The 18,688-nt window shown below is 31.1% G+C and overlaps 1 protein-coding gene and 1 long non-coding RNA gene across 2 annotated transcripts; one reads left to right on the plus strand and one right to left on the minus strand.

Annotated features, from left to right (window-relative positions):
* The first annotated feature begins 7,634 nt into the window (after window positions 1-7,634).
* On the plus strand, window positions 7,635-8,736 carry LOC107617939 (uncharacterized). Its single transcript, XR_015899835.1, has 2 exons — window positions 7,635-8,095; window positions 8,233-8,736. It is a non-coding gene; the product is annotated as an uncharacterized LOC107617939 (long non-coding RNA).
* A 12-nt stretch (window positions 8,737-8,748) lies between these two features.
* Window positions 8,749-13,531, minus strand: HCT (hydroxycinnamoyl-CoA shikimate/quinate hydroxycinnamoyl transferase). Its single transcript, XM_016319831.3, has 3 exons — window positions 13,295-13,531; window positions 12,574-13,004; window positions 8,749-9,875 (listed from the first exon to the last, which is right to left on the minus strand). The coding sequence occupies exons 2-3, from the start codon at window positions 12,979-12,981 to the stop codon at window positions 8,970-8,972; spliced, it is 1,314 nt and encodes a 437-aa protein (XP_016175317.1). The 5' UTR covers window positions 12,982-13,004; window positions 13,295-13,531; the 3' UTR covers window positions 8,749-8,969.
* Between the last annotated feature and the right edge of the window lie 5,157 nt (window positions 13,532-18,688).

An 18,688-nucleotide genomic window follows, 5' to 3' on the forward strand; every position in this document is an offset into this window, starting at 1 on the left:
TACAAATATATATATATATATATATATATATATATATATATATATATATATATTTTTTTTTTATTTAAATGAAAAAAAAAGGAGCAATACCAAAAGCATAGAAGAGAGGAGAAAGAGAGAGCAATAACTGTTCCTTCAATTTCTCATCTATCAAACTATAAAAGATATGAATGTCACATTATTTCTTCCATTAGCAATATCAACATTCCTATTCATCATTATTTCAATCTCATCTGCTTCCAGGGACACACCCCTAACCTATACCAATGGGCAACAACCACAACAACTTGGTATACAAATTTCTTTAGCATCTTTTTTTTTTAATTATTATTATTATTATTATTTAAATCCACTAAAATATTGTTCAAAATAAACTTGAAATTAGCATGTTGATAATTGATAATTTCATATACATTTCTCATTGTAACTTGATAATTTGTTAGAGTATAAATACAAACATGTACAAGTTTATTTTGAACATTGCAATTACAGAACACTTTCCAATAATGAATAGTTAGTTATTACTTATGTTATTGATATGATATGATATAATAGGAAAACTAAATGGAAGCATAGATGATGAAGGCAAAAGAAGTTTAGATGAAAAAGTGAATGAGAAAAATGCGAGTAATCTACATATTGTTTCAAAGAAAGGAGGGGGAGGAAGAGGGGGCGGCGGAAGACGAGCAGGAGGAGGTTGGGGCAGCCGAGGACGAGCAGGAGGAGGTAGGGGCGGCGGAGGATGGACATGGATATTCGCAAATTCCGGTGGAAGAAATTGTAGAAATTCAGCTTCTAGATTTTGGATCTTATTACTAATTATATTTGTAATCTTGGATATAACGACGTTGTTTTTTTTCTATTAATTATTTTTGTTAGTCCCATAATTTTTATAGAAAGTAATTTTTAAAAAATAATATAAGATTATTTTTTTCTCTCTACATTAATAATAAAAGGATATTTGGGTATAAATTAATAAAATAATAAATAAATGAGAAGAGTTTTTACGTTTTTATAATAAATAAGATACGTTAAATAATTAATAAGATATGTGTTCGTCTTACTCTTTTTATTTAAATTTTTTTTTTCAATGCACTCTTGTCTTCTATTTTTCCTTTTTTTTTTCTTTCGGACCAGAGAAATTCTCTCCTTAAATATTGGATCACATAATTTTTTGGCTGTTTATAGTATTCTATAATACGATTAACTTGTCTCATATTTAAATTTTTACTTTAAAATTTTTTTAAATCTCATTTTAATCTTAGCTAGAAATTTGTTTTTAGGGGTGTAGTTCAAGAATCCTAACTCTGCTTAATTCGAAGATGATCCTCTCAATTGTTAAAAAAAATTAAAGAAGTAAAATATATAATTTTTAATCTTTTATTATTTTTTTTAATATTTTTTCTTAGTTCTACTTATAAAATTAATAATGAGAAATCATACTTTACTCTCTGTAATTTAAACTGGTGTAGCTTGTTTAAGAGACAATCTTATATGCCACTTAGTCTAAGTCTTTTCTACAATTTATTAATATTAAATACCAAAAAGACAAAGTCATATTTGTTCCCAAAATAGTCTAGGCCTTCTATATAATATTTTTATTGGGCCTAAGTCCGTTAAATACCAAAATATAACCCACCGTTAATTACTTCAATTTTATAGTAAAATACATGTCCTACCAAGAAAAAGACAGAATTTGTAACTTGCTATCCTCTTGTCTAGCGGGCAAAATCAAAAAATTTTTTGGGAATCCTACAAGAACCAATCGTTCTTTTTTCTCTAACAGTTTCGAACTCTGTCTGTAACTCTCTGTAAGCTCGAAAAACAAAAAGAAGATGTGTACAAACGAGATATCCAGCAACAAGAAGAAGGTTTTTTCTTTTTCTTATCAAGGAATAGATCGCTTTACTTGTATGACTTAGATGTCTCGTATTTCTCGAAAAAGCGATTCGATTGTGGTTTCGGAGGATCCAGCTACAGGAAAATAGGAACGGAGAGCCCCCCTTTCTGCCCGACTCTTTGATCTTAAGAATGCTAGTTTTAAGAACGAGTGATTACCCTTTTCCGACTCAATGGTTTTTTTTATCACAAACTTATTGATTAACAATATAAAATACAACAATTTATTGGTCAACGATAAATACTTAAATAAAGTTTAGTACTGTGGTAAATTAATTTTTTTATCTACTAGACTAAAAAATACTATAAAAAAAAAAACATAAAATACTAAATAAATAGCTTATGGTTTTTTTTGTTGGTCATACAAATACACTCACGTACCCGAGTACATACCCCTAGCCACCACAGCTAAAATTCGAACCTGTGTGGCTTTAATTTGAGGCAAATACTTTTTCCACTACATCACATGTCTCAGCTACGGTTTTTTTTTTTTTGGGTCTTGAGTGGAGTTTATTTTTCCGTTTAGCTTAATTTATTTTGTCTTCCGATCCTTAGTCCTAGTCCTAGGACTTTTCTTGTATTGAAAAAAAAAAAATGCTAATCGCAATTTGAGTTAGATTGGTGATTAATTCATTAGTTTAAACATATATGCAAAGTCAAGTCCTTTTATTTTTTTGTTAGCAATAAATTTTTAAATGAAATTTAAATTCATAACAAATTAATAAATATTTATTTAAGTCTAATTAATTACTAAAAAAACTTAAAACAAAATTATCAATTAAGAAAAAATTGCCAATCTAACATAAATTTATAGAATTCGACCAATAATATAATAAATTAACACTAAAATAAATTGTTTACAAATACTAGAATCAGTAACATATGTATATATTTATTAATATGAATCATTAGCATATCAATTAGCGTATTTGTATATTTATTATCATGATATTATTATAAATTATAGGATACTAATTATTTATTATTTTTATTTGTTTATTACCTATAAAGATCTTGTAGATTGTATCATTTTTACACAATTCAGGTGTATCTTTTTTTCCCCCTTAATTCTCTATTCTTGTTTCTAAAAAAATCACATCTACAAATATATATAAGTTTTTCTATTCAAATGAAAAAAAAAAAAGAGAGCAATACCAAAAGCCTATCCAACTCCAAGGCTTTGCGAATTGCAAGGTTTTGGAGTTGGGATATTATTGTCAAAGCAAATAATAGAAGAGAGAAGAGAGGAGAAAGAGAGAGCAATAACGGTTTCTTCAATTTCTCATCATTCAAACCATAAAAGATATGAATGTCACGTTATTTCTTCCATTAGCAATATCAACATTCCTATTCATCATTATTTCAATCTCATCTGCTTCTACGAACACACCCCTAACCTATACCAATGGGCAACAAGCACAACAACTTGGTATACAAATTTCTTTAGCATCTTTTTTTTTTAATTATTATTATTGTTATTGTTATTATTATTTAAATCCACTAAAATATTGTTCAAAATAAACTTGAAATAAATTGGCATGTTGATAATTTGATAATTTCATATACATTGCTCATTGTAACTTGATAATTTGTTATAGAGTATATAGACACGGGTAATGCTAGATAGACAAAAAAAAAGAAAGAACTTGTCTTATTTAGCATTAATTAATTATTACAACAATTAATGAATACTAAATAAGGCAAATTATGGCTGTTTTTGTCTGATTTTCTTTGGTTACCAAACATTTTCGATTTTATTAATATGATACGATATGATATGATATACTAGGGAAACTAAAAAGAAGCATAGATGATGAAGGCGAAAGAAGTTTGAATGAAAAATTGAATGAGAAAAATGTGAGTAAGCTACACATTGTTTCAAAGAAAGGAGGAGGAGGGAAAGGCGGCGGCGGAAAACGAGCAGGAGGAGGCGGCGGCGGACGTGCATGGATAATCGTAGGTTCCCATCATCATCATGAAAGAGATTGTAAAAAATCAGCTACTCCATCGTCATCATTATTAGGTTCCCATCATCATGAAAGAGATTGTAAAAATTCAGCTACTCCATCATCATCATTATTATCAGCCTCTAAATTTTGGATCTTACTACTAATTATATTTGTAAGCTTGGATATAACAACGTTGTTTCCCTTCTATTAGTTATTCTTGTTAATTCTATAATTTTATTAATTTTTTAATTATTACCTTTTTAGAATTTTAAAAGTTTATAATTAAATTTTTATATAATTTATTATTTTTCAAAAAATTATAGACACGTTAATCTTATAATATTTGTGTTTATCTACGAAGCACGGATACTTCACTGTGTCCGCATGTCGAACACATTTTGGACACGACAATCATCGACACTCGTCCGCCGTGTCTTAATAAAAAATAAAAAAATTTTCTTCGGACACGCTTAGACATACCTAAATACCATTATGTGTCAGCGTGTCTAATCTTATTATTAACATATATTCTTGAAATGGATTTAGATATAGTATATATTATTATTTATTAAAACAAAAAATATTTTAAATACTTGATATAATTAAAATAAGACATTAAAAATAATAAAAAATTAATTTATATTTTAATATCAATAAAATATCAAAATATCATTATGATTTATCTAAAAAGTATTTTATATTTTATATGTATGCATGTCCCCGTGTCTTATAAGATTTTAAAATTCATACGTCGATATGTCCCGTATCGTATTGTGGATCTTAATACTAATTATATATGTAATTTTGAATTTAGTGACGTTGTTTCCCTTATGCTAAATGTTAATTTTATAATTTTACCACATTTTTAATTATTAAGTCTCTAGAGTTTTAAATCTTTATATAATTTATTATTTTTCAGAAAAAACATACACACGATAATCCTTCAATATTTGTATTTATATTCATAATTCATCCAAATAAATACTTTAAAAATATTTTATATTTTTAACAAAAAGAAAATTGAGAATACTTTAATTTAAAAATTTATAATTGAATTCAATTATAAATTTTTAAATTAGAGTAATCATCCAAATTAATTTTTAAGATTTTTAAAAATAGACATTTTAATTTTTTATATTTTAACATAACAATTTTCAATGTTTATTTCTATTAGACAATATAATCTTATTTAATTTGATTAGAAAAATAAAATATAGAACAATTCTCAAAGAGTTTAAAACAAATCTAAAAATAATTCTTAAAAATTTTAAAAATTCTAAACCAATCATTCCAGTTACACATCAAATTAGTAGGGAATATATTGTTTAACGGAAGTAAATGTTAAGAATTATTTTGTGTAGTTTAAAGCTTAAGATCTAAAGTGTTTAATATTAAAAATCTCAGAGACTAACTTGGATAATTACTCTTTAAATTATAAGAATTAATTGATTATTTAGTGAAAATATTAAGATTAATAGAATATTAAACCAACTAATTAAGTCTTAATTATCAAGTATTCTCTGGAGAAAAATAAAAATATATTTATTACTATTGTTTACTTTACCCCTACCTTTACATATTATATTATTACTTGGAAAACGTTAAACTGTGATCATGAGATAATTAGTGCTACTTCAATAGTTAGAATCTAGTGACTAGTTGGTTATAAATCGAAATTTAGTGATTTTAACTTGGATAATACTACGATAAAAAGTGAAGTTGCACGAAAAGTGCGAATTATTGTTTCACAATAGAAAAAATATTAAAAAAATAAAAAACATCATATACAATGCACATTCTTCTTAAAAATTTAATTGCAATCTTCACTATTTACCAAATTTTACTCTTCACCAAAAAAATTCCTTTATATATATATATAGATATATATACTTTTGTTTTCCCATTGACTCTATTTATTCTCTAATAATTACATTACAACTCTCAACAAGTGTGATACATTTACATAATTCGATATGCAGTTAGCTTCATTTAAGAGTCAATTGTAGAATATAAATCAATGATAATTATATTAGAAAGAATGAAGAATATTAATCATTATTAAAATTGAATTGATAATTGCAAAACTTTCTTAAGGTAGAAAGATGTATGGTCTCTGGTGTAAACTATTAAAAGGAAATTGCATAAACTGATCAGTAATGGAAAATTGAAAAGCATGCTTACACACAGTTACATTTTCTTTGTCAGTATTCCACATGGTTTGCATCAGAATAATAAATCAAGCCAAGCATTTAAGATAATTTGCTTTTTCTTTATTATATTTTAATTTGAGTAGAGAAAAAGACTAGTTCTAAAGATTATGTCATCATAATCTAGTTCTATGTGCATACTTTCTATTGGCTTTTGCAGCAGATATTAGCTTTTATGAAGTTGATCCTGTTTTAAGTTATGATCAGAATCTTGCTTCCTAAATCAAACCAGAAAAAAATTAGAGAAAGATAAAGCAAACTTAATCAACAAGCCTCAATATGAGCATGACTTTATTCTATATTTTTCCATCCACTAAGAGTATTTCTATCACTTTTATGCTGTCTTCCAATTGTTGTGAAAGAATAACATGTCACATGTTAAGTACCTTCAAATTTGGAAACTGAAAAGGAGGCTTCCACCTAATAGAGCCTAAGGAGGGTAAATTTATTTAATTTGCTTCTACAATTCGAAAGGATTTTTCGTGTTTTCAATCGATTATGTTCAAGTCATAAGTAGTATCACTAGGTCTGGTCGACTATATGGCTCAAACGACGCTATAACACTTTATTATGAACCGTATTCGTGCTTGAAACATTTACAACATAGCTTAAAGTGAGTGAAAAAATGAACATAGCTTGCAACTCCTGATTGTTTTTTGCATATTCCATTTGTTGGTTGGTTTGAGGAAAATTTCTCACTCAGAAAGCACCAAGTAAAATAAAATGCATTCTCATGTGTTTACCCCACCTTAGATTTATGTACAAGCAAGGTAGAACAAGAATCTGATGCAGACAGGGACAGGGTCAGAAGCTCCATGTTGCATCGATGCCTCATTCAGCTTCTCCTCCAAGCAAAATCCAAAATCTGCACCATCCACACACATTATCCTTTTTTTTTATAGTGCTTATCCATTGTTGTCAAACTCTCGAGTTAACTCGTGAAATCATATGAGTTTACGAGTTTAGGTAGTGAAATTGAGTTAATTCGAACACAAACTCATTTCTGGGTGGACTCAGGTAGACTCGAGTAAACTTGCATAAACTCGGTCAAACTCACGAGTTTACGGGCGAGTCAACGAATTTGCTTTGTTTGGCCTTTTTTGCAAAAACGGAGCCGTTTTGGGCCAAAAAACGAGAAAAAAGGGAGCAACGTATGAACGTAACCCTAAATAGCTAAATCCCTCACTTTGCTCGCCGCACTCATTCAATCACTCTCTTCTCTAAGCCCTTTTTGCGTTTTATGTTGAACTAGATGCATACTTGTGAAAGATTTAAATGTGTGTTCTAGAGTATTTGTTGTAATTGTAGTATTATGTTAATTTATTATGCTTTTTGATGTTAAAATTGTTGAGTTTAAATGCCTATATTTGAGTAAACATATATATTATACACGATATATATATTTTTTACAAAAAAATTATAACAGGTAAACTCATACGAGTCTACGAGTCGAGTCTAGGTCAGCTCCACGAGTTTACCTATACTCGCGAGTTGACAACCTTGTGCTTATCATTCTTTTATTCTCTGCTTTTTCATGAAACTAGAGATTATATATTTTATGGCAATGAGGATTGAGCTTGATACTAATCACATAAGGACATTAGTTCTAAACACTTAATTGAGCCTAAGAAATAAGAATATGCTTTATGTTTGATAGACTCACTAGTGTTAAACATACCTTCTTTTTTTCGTCAAAAGGAAAACAAAGAGTGTAGATCTTATACTATATAAAAACTCTACCCTCAAACACATTTCAAGTCTCTTAGCTCAAAGAATCTATAAACAATCACCCAAATCCACTATATTCCATACCATCCGCCATATATAGGAAGTTAGAAACAACTAACAAGTTCTAAATCTATACAAAGAAGTTTTTTCCCTCTATAACCCCAAAGATGAGGATACAATTTCTTATTACATGGTTCCTTTTTGTCTCATACAGCCAAGCCATATCAAACTCAGGTTTGCATACAAGTTCTACTGCAGAAAAGAAAGGTCTAAACTCTTCAACCACCATAGTGCAAACACAGCAACCTTTTGGTAAGTTGTTCTGTTCTGTTCTGTTTTGAATATTATATCAAATAAGTGCATCATGAAAGTGAAGGATTCCTGAAATTGTGGATACCCCACATCTGTTTTTGTTAATTCTGAATTGCTTATTCTGTTCAAAACTGCAGAAAACTATGGGAGCATAAAAGAGACAATGTTGTTTCACAGTAAAGATGAAGAAAAGCAAGAACTATCTCATGCCTCAGTAAAGAGAGCAGCACATAGTGGTAGAGGAACTACTGGGGGTTCATCAGATGTTGATCGCCACCATCGCAGCTCTGCAAGCTCCACAGCATCATTGTTACCTTGGAGCTCTAGATTTTGTGTAAGCATGACCTTGATATTGATGTCCTTCTTCCATGTTAAGCTGCTCTGAGTGTAACTATTCAAAACTCCAGATTATGTTTAATGCTTTGGTTGCCTTATGAGGAGCACATTTTTGTACTTCAGTTATGATTCAAACTATGATGAACAAATTTAGTCACATGAGTTGAGTGATGTGAGTTGAATCAATGTGTTATATACTTCATTGTACTTACCAAACCTCATTTGTTTCACCTCTCTGAATTGGCCTCCCATGGATTATGGCACAGTATTAGCCAAATCAAGTGGGCATTTGTTTTTGCTGTCAATTATGAAAGGAGTTTGTGCAAGAAACAATATTGAACTAATAATTAATACACTTGTCTCTAAGAGTCCAATTTATGTTTACAGAGTATAAAACTTGAAAAGGGCAATAATGAAGGCATATATAAGCCCCTTAAGATTTTGCACACCTTTCATCAAATGTATCTAAGGAAAACCCAAAAAAGAAGAACTAAGAATGCAAAGCCATATTAGAAACATATGTGGCCATTCACATTCCTCAAATGTCATAGATCAATTCCTTGAACACCTTCATGTGATCAGGCTGAAGAGCAATTGCCACAGACAAGCTCCCACAATTCGTTGAACTCGGAATTATGAAAGACAATCCTTCATAGGCAATCCCTCCAGGCCCCATGAAAATAGGCCTCCCCCAACCAAAATCAGCATCATGGATTGGAAGCCTAACCCAGCTAGTGATGCCGAGATTCGGACACTTGAAAGTGTGAGCGCCGCGAACCAGCGCCTTGAGATCCGGCTGCAGCTCCAAGTAATCAAGAGCAGACCTCAAATAGTCATTGTCCATCCTCAACAGAGCATTGTGGATTCTGCTTGCAGAGTACCAAATAGGCTTTGACATGAGATCTCCGGCCACAGCGATCGGTGTTGTTGTGAATATCACATTGCCAAAGTAGCCCGGAGGAAGCGGAGGCTGCAGCCTAGACCTTCCATCTGTCGCAATATACAACTTTGTTTCTTGATCCATTGGAAGTCCCCTTGCTTTGCACACACTCCTCCAAACATGACCAGCCAACATCTCATAAGAGCTGTAACTCACAGTGTTACCATCTTCCTTAGACTTTGCTTTCAACTTGTTCAGTTGATCACGTGTCAGCTTGAAAATAGAAACCTCTGCAGCATCTGATCCTGGTTTTTGAGGTTGTTGCTGTGATACTGCTTGTGTTTTCATGGATGGTGGGAGCTTGTATTCAATGTGATCAAAGACTGGCCGAGGCGGATCTCTTGCTCGGAGCAGTGTCCGGTCGATGAATGGTGGGATTGACACCTCAAGGCCGCGAGCTACATCGGACCATGTGTTGATGAAGTGAAGACCAGAAGCTCCATCCGCTGCATGGTGCTGCATGCCAACTCCTAATGACACCCCTCCACATTTAAAATATGTTACCTGAAAATATTATATAACAGACTCCAAAGTTAGCAGCTTAATTTATACAATGATTTTGTTACTAATATAAACGTATACTTAATCATTACCATTAAGGTGATAGGAGAGGGCAAACTAGGAATATTCAACTAATAGTTTTTACATACTTTATGACGTCTCTAACCACAAAAGAATTGAGTTACAGAAACTCACTTATTGCATAAAGTTCAAATATTAAAATATGAAGATATATTATATCAAAAGGTTTAGTTAAATATATTATTCTATTTAATCATATTTAGTTAATATCTTAATACAAAGATTGTACCGACACTAACATAACAATAACATAGGATAGTAGGTAACCATTAACCAATGACAGGTACTTGCTGTATTGCAAGTAAATAAACAATTACTTGTCCTTAAAGAAAAGAAAAATAAAAAAAGAGAGTCGCTTGGAGTAAACCGAAAAAGAGAAGAAACTACACGTCGTCATGGTGAAGTTCAGTTCACGTCACGATAGTGGTTGTATACATAGCACATAATATTAAATTGAGTCGCACTATATTGACTCTATTTTATTTGTGACAGGGATTGGAATGCTTCACCCACCACAAGAAAACAAATAATATGATATTTAAATTTTGAGCATGTCAGAGTCAACTTAGTGGGCTATGTCATGCTTCAACACCATTATAGGTATGAGTTTTGGAAGGTGGCAGCGTCAAAAGTAGGTGAATGAATATGAAGTGTAACCCCTTTTGAATATTTAAAAGTTAAAACTCATACCAAAAGGGGATTTTTTATTTTAATATAGAAGAATGAATAGAGTTTTATGTTACAAAAAATAGAGTTTTAAAGTGTTTTGGGGGAGCTGTACTGTACAAGCACAATACCCAGAACATGTATTACACTAACAATACACAATCTGTGTATTTACAATACCCAATCTGCGTATTGTCTTTATAAATTAAAAAAAATCTAATCTAACAATCTCTCTTCTGAAAATTCTACAGCCCCCATAATTTTACAAAATACCCTAATTTCCAATATTCAAAAATTACACCAATTTTTATCCCATATCTAAAAAACTGAACCACCAAAAAGAACTGCAAATCACTAAATTAATTTTTTTTCTCCGACAAATATTGGATGAGATTATATTATAGAATACTCTTGGTGGCTACAAAAAACATTAGTGGGGAAGTATGAAATATTATTTCATATATTTGCCGGCATGATGGGCAATTAATTGCGTACAAGAAAACATACAGTTCATTTATTTAACCCTTAAGATAGTAAGGTCATTTTTTTCAAACCCTTAAGCGATACTTTGTTTGGCATGTAAGAAATCCAGTACACCTGAGTCTATAATGCTAGCTTCAAAGTGGAGATATATCAAAACTTTCTAATATTAATCATTTGCATAATATTTTATTCGCAACACTTATCATCATAGCACTTGTTTGAATGAACAAGTTATTATACACATGTCTGCATATAGTAGATTTCATTTTGTTTGGTAATCAATATTTGTTTATGTTTGGTGTTTGTTAGGTATACCCTAATAATATGAAGTTGGCATCATTCGAAAATTCCACAGAAGAATAACGCTTAAACATTCAAATCAAACCAAAATTTGGTGGGAGCATCATTTGCATTGTTCAACCATTCTAGACCTAAAAAAACTACTATGAAAGGATAATTCTCGAAATCATACTATACGTGATTGTAGGAAACGTGTGGCACCAAAAAAGATACCTAAAATTTTAAATTACATAAAATACTGAGTTTACTTTTCAAAATGACACAAATTAAATTGTCTGATTTTGATAAATATAAGGATAAAATAATAAAATTAACGTGTTGAAATTTCAAAACAATAAATAATACAAATTAGACAACCAAATATAATTCTTCTTGAATAGACAGTAATATTCGGATTCCACTGAAAAAATATCAAGAAATTTGATTTGACAAATTGCATATTTTCACCAAATGCACTAATTCATGATTTGTCTTGATATTGACCATATCAACGAAAAATCTTATTAGCCAATGAGTAATAGCTCAAATGGCATAGTCTTCATATACTCAATTATGAGATTGCGGGTTCGAGTGTCCTATCTTTAGTAAAAAAAACAAAAAAAAAAAAAACAAAAAATCTGATTAATCTAATTATTTAATAAAAGGTGCTATAATTTTTCGAACTTTTTCTTTTTAATATTGTATTACTAGAGGTGAAATCCTTTATCATGAACCAAATTGTGTGTTGAACACAACTATGGCCATTTACAAAACGTCAATGACGTTTTGTGTTTCTTCAATTAAAATAATATTTTTCTAACAAAACGTCAGCGACGTTTTGTGTTTTAATAATTAAAATAATATTTTTTTTATTACAAAACGTCAGTGACGTTTTGTTCTTTGATGATTAAAAAAAATTTTTTATTACAAAACGTTAGTAACGTTTTGTGCTACTACCACAACCCTGTAGAACACCAAAATCATCAAATATTTTTGTATTTCACATTAAAATTATCCATATATAAAAATTTTAGCCTAATTTTTCTCTATTTAATTAAAAAATCATCTACCTACTCAATCAATCATTCAATCAAAAGTGGATTATTCTTCATAAATTTAATTTAAAGAATTAAATCATAGCTATATTTTACCAACAAAGTATATACTGAAAAAAATAAAAAGAGAAACGCACCTGGAGTACCAAGAGTGGATAGGATTCAATCCCTTGTGAGTAATCAACGGCTGGGATTAGTTGCCGAAGCTCAAGCGTTGGCGCGAAATCCCCAAAATCGTCGATGACGCCGCCGGTCTCCGCCTCCACGAACAGAACCCCTTGACCGTCGCAATCGATCTCCACGCGGCCGTCCTCGTCGCGTCGGAGCCTCCCAGCCATCGGATAAAACGGCACCAGAACCTTGCTCAGCGCTTCCTTCATGATCTTAGCGTCGAAGAAGTTCGACGCGCCGTTCGGACGGTAGAAGTACACGCTAGGCGTGTGGAAGTTCGGTACCACCAAATCCACGTTCGAATTCCACAGCGTCCTTCTCGGTCCTTCCTCCGCCGGACGCACCATTGTCGATTCTCTCACCTTTATGATCATCTTCAATTTTCCAAACCCTCACTCTGTCACACCACAACACAACGCAACGTTAATCACTATAATTAACAACAAATCAAGCGCATTATAATTAATAATTACTGGATAGTTACCAGAATATCAATATTAATTAAATATTATTTTTGCATGGATGAGTTAATATTATTATTACTTTTTTATTATATATATTGATATATTGACATGCATGAGTGACTTTTGTAATAAACTCGCATGAAATTTCCAGAATTATTATTATTATTAATAATATTAATTGATAAATATGAAGAATAGATGAGAGAAGAGGAAGAAGCATTACCGGAGAAGATCGGAGTTGAGTGGTTGGGAGTTGGTGAATGAGTGTGTTTTGGTGGAAAAAACAAAAAAGGTGAATGAATTAGTGACGAGTGTGATAGAGTCTCTGACTCTGAGAAAATGGGGAGGATGATGGGGTGACTTATAAGGGAAAAACCTGCACTCACCAACCCCCGCCAACTACGTGGGTCCCACCACCCATTTCGCACCCCACCTCATTCATCACTCAATTAGCCAATTCACCTCTCTCTATTTGCATATATCTTTCTAAAAGTTTAAACTTAATTTGGAGATTAAACTTTTGACCTTTTAGATCTAACGTTTTAATATTATGTTATGATACCACTCATCCCAAAAATTTTAGTTGATAGAAAAAGATAACACTAATAGTTACATCTTTAATACTCCCTACAAATATTTCATTGGCTCTTCATACTTTCTCTACTTATTACTACGAGAAAGTATAGGAAGCCAATGTAATATCTGTATAATGTGTAAAATGAGATTTAGAGATGTTCGATTTAATGGGGTTTAGAGATGTTTGATTTAGTAGAATATTATATGTTTATTATTCTTGGTATCTAGATACTTATTCTAAATAGTATAAATGTATTGTGTTTGAAAAATTAGTAGTATTTTATTTTAAAAATTCATTTTTTAACTCATATTAGACCAAATAAATAACTCATTATATACATTGTATAAATACTCTATTAACTCTACAGTAGAATTCACTTACTACGACTACCACTCTCTTATTTTTTTATTAATTACCTTTTTATCTGTAAAATTTCTAAATTCAAAAAAAAGGTTAGATTATTATTATAATTTATTATTTTTAATAATTAATTAATTATTAATATTTAAAAATATGAGATAAAATATATTATTAAATTAATAAATTATAAATTAGAATAAAAAATTAAACAGGAAAATGATGAAATAATTTTAACATTTCTATTATAGGAGGTAGACTTGAGTTTTTCACTTTTTTTTTGTCATTGTGAACCTGAGTGAAAATGAAAAATATTATTAGATAGAGATTGAAAAGGTAATTTAGCAAAATAACTTGAACTGCGGGCCTTTCTAAAAACTAAAAAAGCCTATAAAAGTAAAACCCAATGTGGCAACCCATTTTAAGGTATATGTATTTTTTTTTTGACTGAACATAACACAAAGAAAAAATACCTAAGAGAAAGAGTAACACTCCTCTCTAATAATAATGTCTAAATTATTAGGGGGTTGTAACCACTCTAGGTACACCTGCTTGTTTAAAGCAGCAGTCTTAGCCATTAAATCAGCCGCTCTGTTTGCTGTACGCTGGATGAGCACTAAAGTAGCTGTCCAATTGCGCTGAAGCATCTCTTTGATTTTGCCAAGCAGATCAGAGTCATTCGTAATCATGCTGGTTGTGCCTCGCGAAACAAGAAGAAATGCATCAAGATTATCAGTTTCACATATGACCTCTTTACACTCACAATCCCAAGCCATAACAAGCCCTCTCCAAAATAGCATGAAGCTCACAAGAGAGAACACTAGAAAGAGGTATACTGGCAGAACAACCTTTCATCCAAATTCCCATGCTGTCTCTAATAATACATCCAAAGCCCGCTAATTGCCCATTTTCAAAAACGCTTGCATCGCAGTTCACTTTACAGACATTCATTGGAGGTGGTTCCCAGTTATATTGCAAAGAGGAAGGAATAATATGTTTTTGGTTGGTAACAACCTTAGAGAAATCGCCAGCAGCATGTTGAACTAAGTGAACAATTTTCTCCTTACTCCATGGATCATCTTGATGGAAGATGTCATTGTTCCTATCCCTCCAAATCCACCAAAAGGCCGCTGCAAAGAGAAACTCATTTTTGTTGAGGTTAGAACGAATCCAAGACACAAAATCCAAACTAGAGTCCTCAGCGGTCATTCCCAAATTTAAGCTAATCCAAATCTGACGAGCCTTTTGGCAAGTCCTAAAGCAGTGGTTAATATCCTCTAGAGCAAGATAACATCGCTGACAAAAATCAGAAGTAGCAAGACCTCTTTGAAACCGGTAACTAGCTGTGGGAACTCCGTTGTTGAGACAAAGTCAGAGCAGACACTTTATCTTCTCCGGTATTCTCAAGCGCCAAAGCCAAAGCCAATTTTCATTATCGTTCCAGCCAAATTTCTTCTTCAATAGCCATTCATACCCGCTTTTAGTCGAGTAGGTGAGAGTATTTGAGTTTGTCCAAAACCAACCTGTTTTATCTCCTGTCTGCTTGATAGGATCAAAGAGCATCAAATCAAGTTTAACTTCTTCCGGAATCATTGTGCAAAGAATATCCCACCGCCAATGTCCATGGTACCAGACATCTTCTAGCTTCAAGTGAGAATCAGAGATGTGCACAAAAGGAACCAAAGGAGCTAGTGTTCCACATGGTCGCCAAGCATGATACCAAAAGGATTGAGACATCCTATCTGTACACCAATCAAAACCATCACGAAGCTTTTCTATTGTCTTATAAATCGCTCGCCAAGTGCTTGAAACATTATTAGAAAAACTGGATGAAAAGCAAGACCTCCCAGATAAATATTTTGCCAACATAATTCTTACCCAAAGCTTATCATTCTTACCCAAAATGGTATATTATACATATACCATTTTAAGGTATATGTATAATATATTATTATTCTTATACAATACCAAAAAATAAATAATATGTTCACCAAAAAAAATAAAAATAAAAAATATTATTGTTCTTTTATATAAATAGTAAGAAAAATTTGTCCTTCTTTTTTTTTTTTGGAAAAGTCTAGATTCTTTTCCTTGATTGTTATTTGTATGTAACGTTGAAGCTTTCGTCTAGTTATAGTTATGGCTTGTAGATTAGGTTTGTGGGCCAAGTAGATTTTAATGCTTATCAAAATCATGACTTAAAATAGATAATACTATTATACTAATAAGCTTAGTGTTTGGCTATTTTTATGTAATACAGCCCAAATTTGTTTAAGTCAAACTTTGTTACTTTTCACTCTAAGCTGTGGAGGTTCATTTGGTAACGGTGTGTTTGGTTGGAAAACAAACTAATACAAGACAAATCACAAAAATACAAAAATGTATAGAAATTTGATTTCGTAATTAATTTTGATCAATGGCGGAGCTTGAATATAATTTTTAGAGGATGAAAATTGGATTTTTTTAATAAAAAAATAAAAAAATATATTTTCTTAAACATGATTTTTGGACTTTAATTCTTAAAATACGATTTTTTTTTTGTATTTAAGTAAGTTCGCCGGACCAACGAACTCTATAAAAATTAGCAAGTTCGCCTAACCCCAGTGAACTCCACTTAAGTTTTTTGAAAAACGCACTTTTAATTCATATTATTATCTAGAAAATAGTATATTATATCCACAAACAATATATAGAAATATACAAAAATGCACAATCAATAAACATGACTTTTTCAAGAATTTTTTTAATTATAAATAAAAAAGTTATATTTAACAATAACAACTATTGTTATCGTCTCTAAAAAATATATAAATACACTGAAATAAGTCATATTTAATAATAATTTTTTAATTATAAATTAAAAAAAATTGGAGAATCATGGCTCCATCCCCTAAATAAAAATTTTTAATATATTAATAGTATAAAGTGTCTTATATAGTTATTTAATTATATTAATTCTTTTCGATGATTATTTATACCGTTAATATAAAAAATAATTATTTTTATTAATATGAGATTATATAATTAATTATATATAAAATTAATTTATACTGACAATATATTAAAATTAATTTTTAAAACTAATAGTGATGAAATTTTTTTAAGTTTCATAATTTTTAAGAACCAATAATGTTTTTTTTATTTAGTAATATAAAAAATGCTGGTTCATTCTTATTTAAAAAAATATAATTCGATCAGTAGAAGAAAAGAATATTATTTAAAAGAAAAAGAAAATCAACACTATTAATGGAAAGGTAATCCATTGTTTTTGTTGGGGGTAGTCCACGTCATCGAGATTTAAGTTGGTAAGATGGTGACCTGCATTCTCATGCTTTCAGGTAGCGTTTGGTGGAGAGACAGAGACGGAAAGACTGAGACTGAGAGACAGAGACTAAGAGACAGGAATTGAAATAAATCTCAGTATTCTGTTTGGTGCAAAATGAGAGACAGAAATTGAAACAAGAATGAAACTCTAATTTAATTTGCACAAAAGATAAAATTAAAATTAATTAATTGAAATGAAAGTATTTTAGGTATAAAATATTATTAAAGTTTCGGTCTCCATCTCTAAAAATTTCAGTCCCCTGTGTCCCTACTTTTTGGAGGTACTGAAATACTGAAATTTTAGAGACAGAGACAGAAATTTTAGTACCAGTCTCTGAACTAACAAACACGATACTGAATCTCAGTCTCTCAGTCTCTGTCTCAGTACCTCAAAACAAACGCTACCTCATAGTTTCATTTGATATATTCATTGATTATGAAGCACATTCATCCATGACAGACCCCACACATGCAGAAGGAATTGAAAAGGAATAATAAAAATAAGGAAAGTACAATTTAAGGGATTCTTTTCCACTTTTTTTCCCCAATAGTTCTTCTACTTATATGATAAAGTTATTTTAATAATTAAATTTAATTAAATTGATCTAATAATATATTAACATAATAAAAAATTAATTAAAAAAAGAGTTGCATAAAAATCCAGTTGAATTTAGTTATTGTTACGGCTTGGACCAAGCAGTTTACGGGCCGGCCCGATCCGAGCAGCACCCGACTCGAACGGTCGGGAGAAGATGCTCAGATTTCAACTCGGACACGCGTTCCTGACAGCTTTGCCACAGCTGTGCAAGGGAGGCCTCGAAGAAGGTGGGCATGTACCTGCAAGGCCCACCTCTAATACGGTATATATGGGGAAGGACCTATCATTCTCCCAAGATACGTCACATACCACATACTCTCTACTCGTCTGCACACTTCACTGACTAGGGCGTCGGAGTGTCTTTGCAGGTGACACCCCCCTTCCGCATCTGAAGAACTCGGGACCTCGCCTACCCCAACCCAGAGACGTACGACTAGACGACTTCCCTTTCGTTGACCAGGATACTCATCCGACCCGTCCGATACCCGACCTACCCAACAGTTATAAAAATAACTTATTTACAATTCATTTAACATTTTTTTATCCACTTTAACCAGCGTGTATCTTAATAAAAAAAATTAAGGATGACTTCTTATTTTCTCACCATAATTATAATTTTTAAATAAATAAGTACTTGTTAGATATTAAATGAAAAAATAATGTTGCAAAATTAAAAATATTAACTTTTAGAGTGAATATCCTACCCGACCCTCTAATAATTACCTCAAAAAGACAACGAAGCAAAAAAAAACACCTGATCA

Source organism: Arachis ipaensis, chromosome B9, assembly GCF_059453495.1.
Source record: "Arachis ipaensis isolate K30076 ecotype BB chromosome B9, ASM5945349v1, whole genome shotgun sequence".
Classification (NCBI taxonomy): Eukaryota; Viridiplantae; Streptophyta; class Magnoliopsida; order Fabales; family Fabaceae; genus Arachis; species Arachis ipaensis.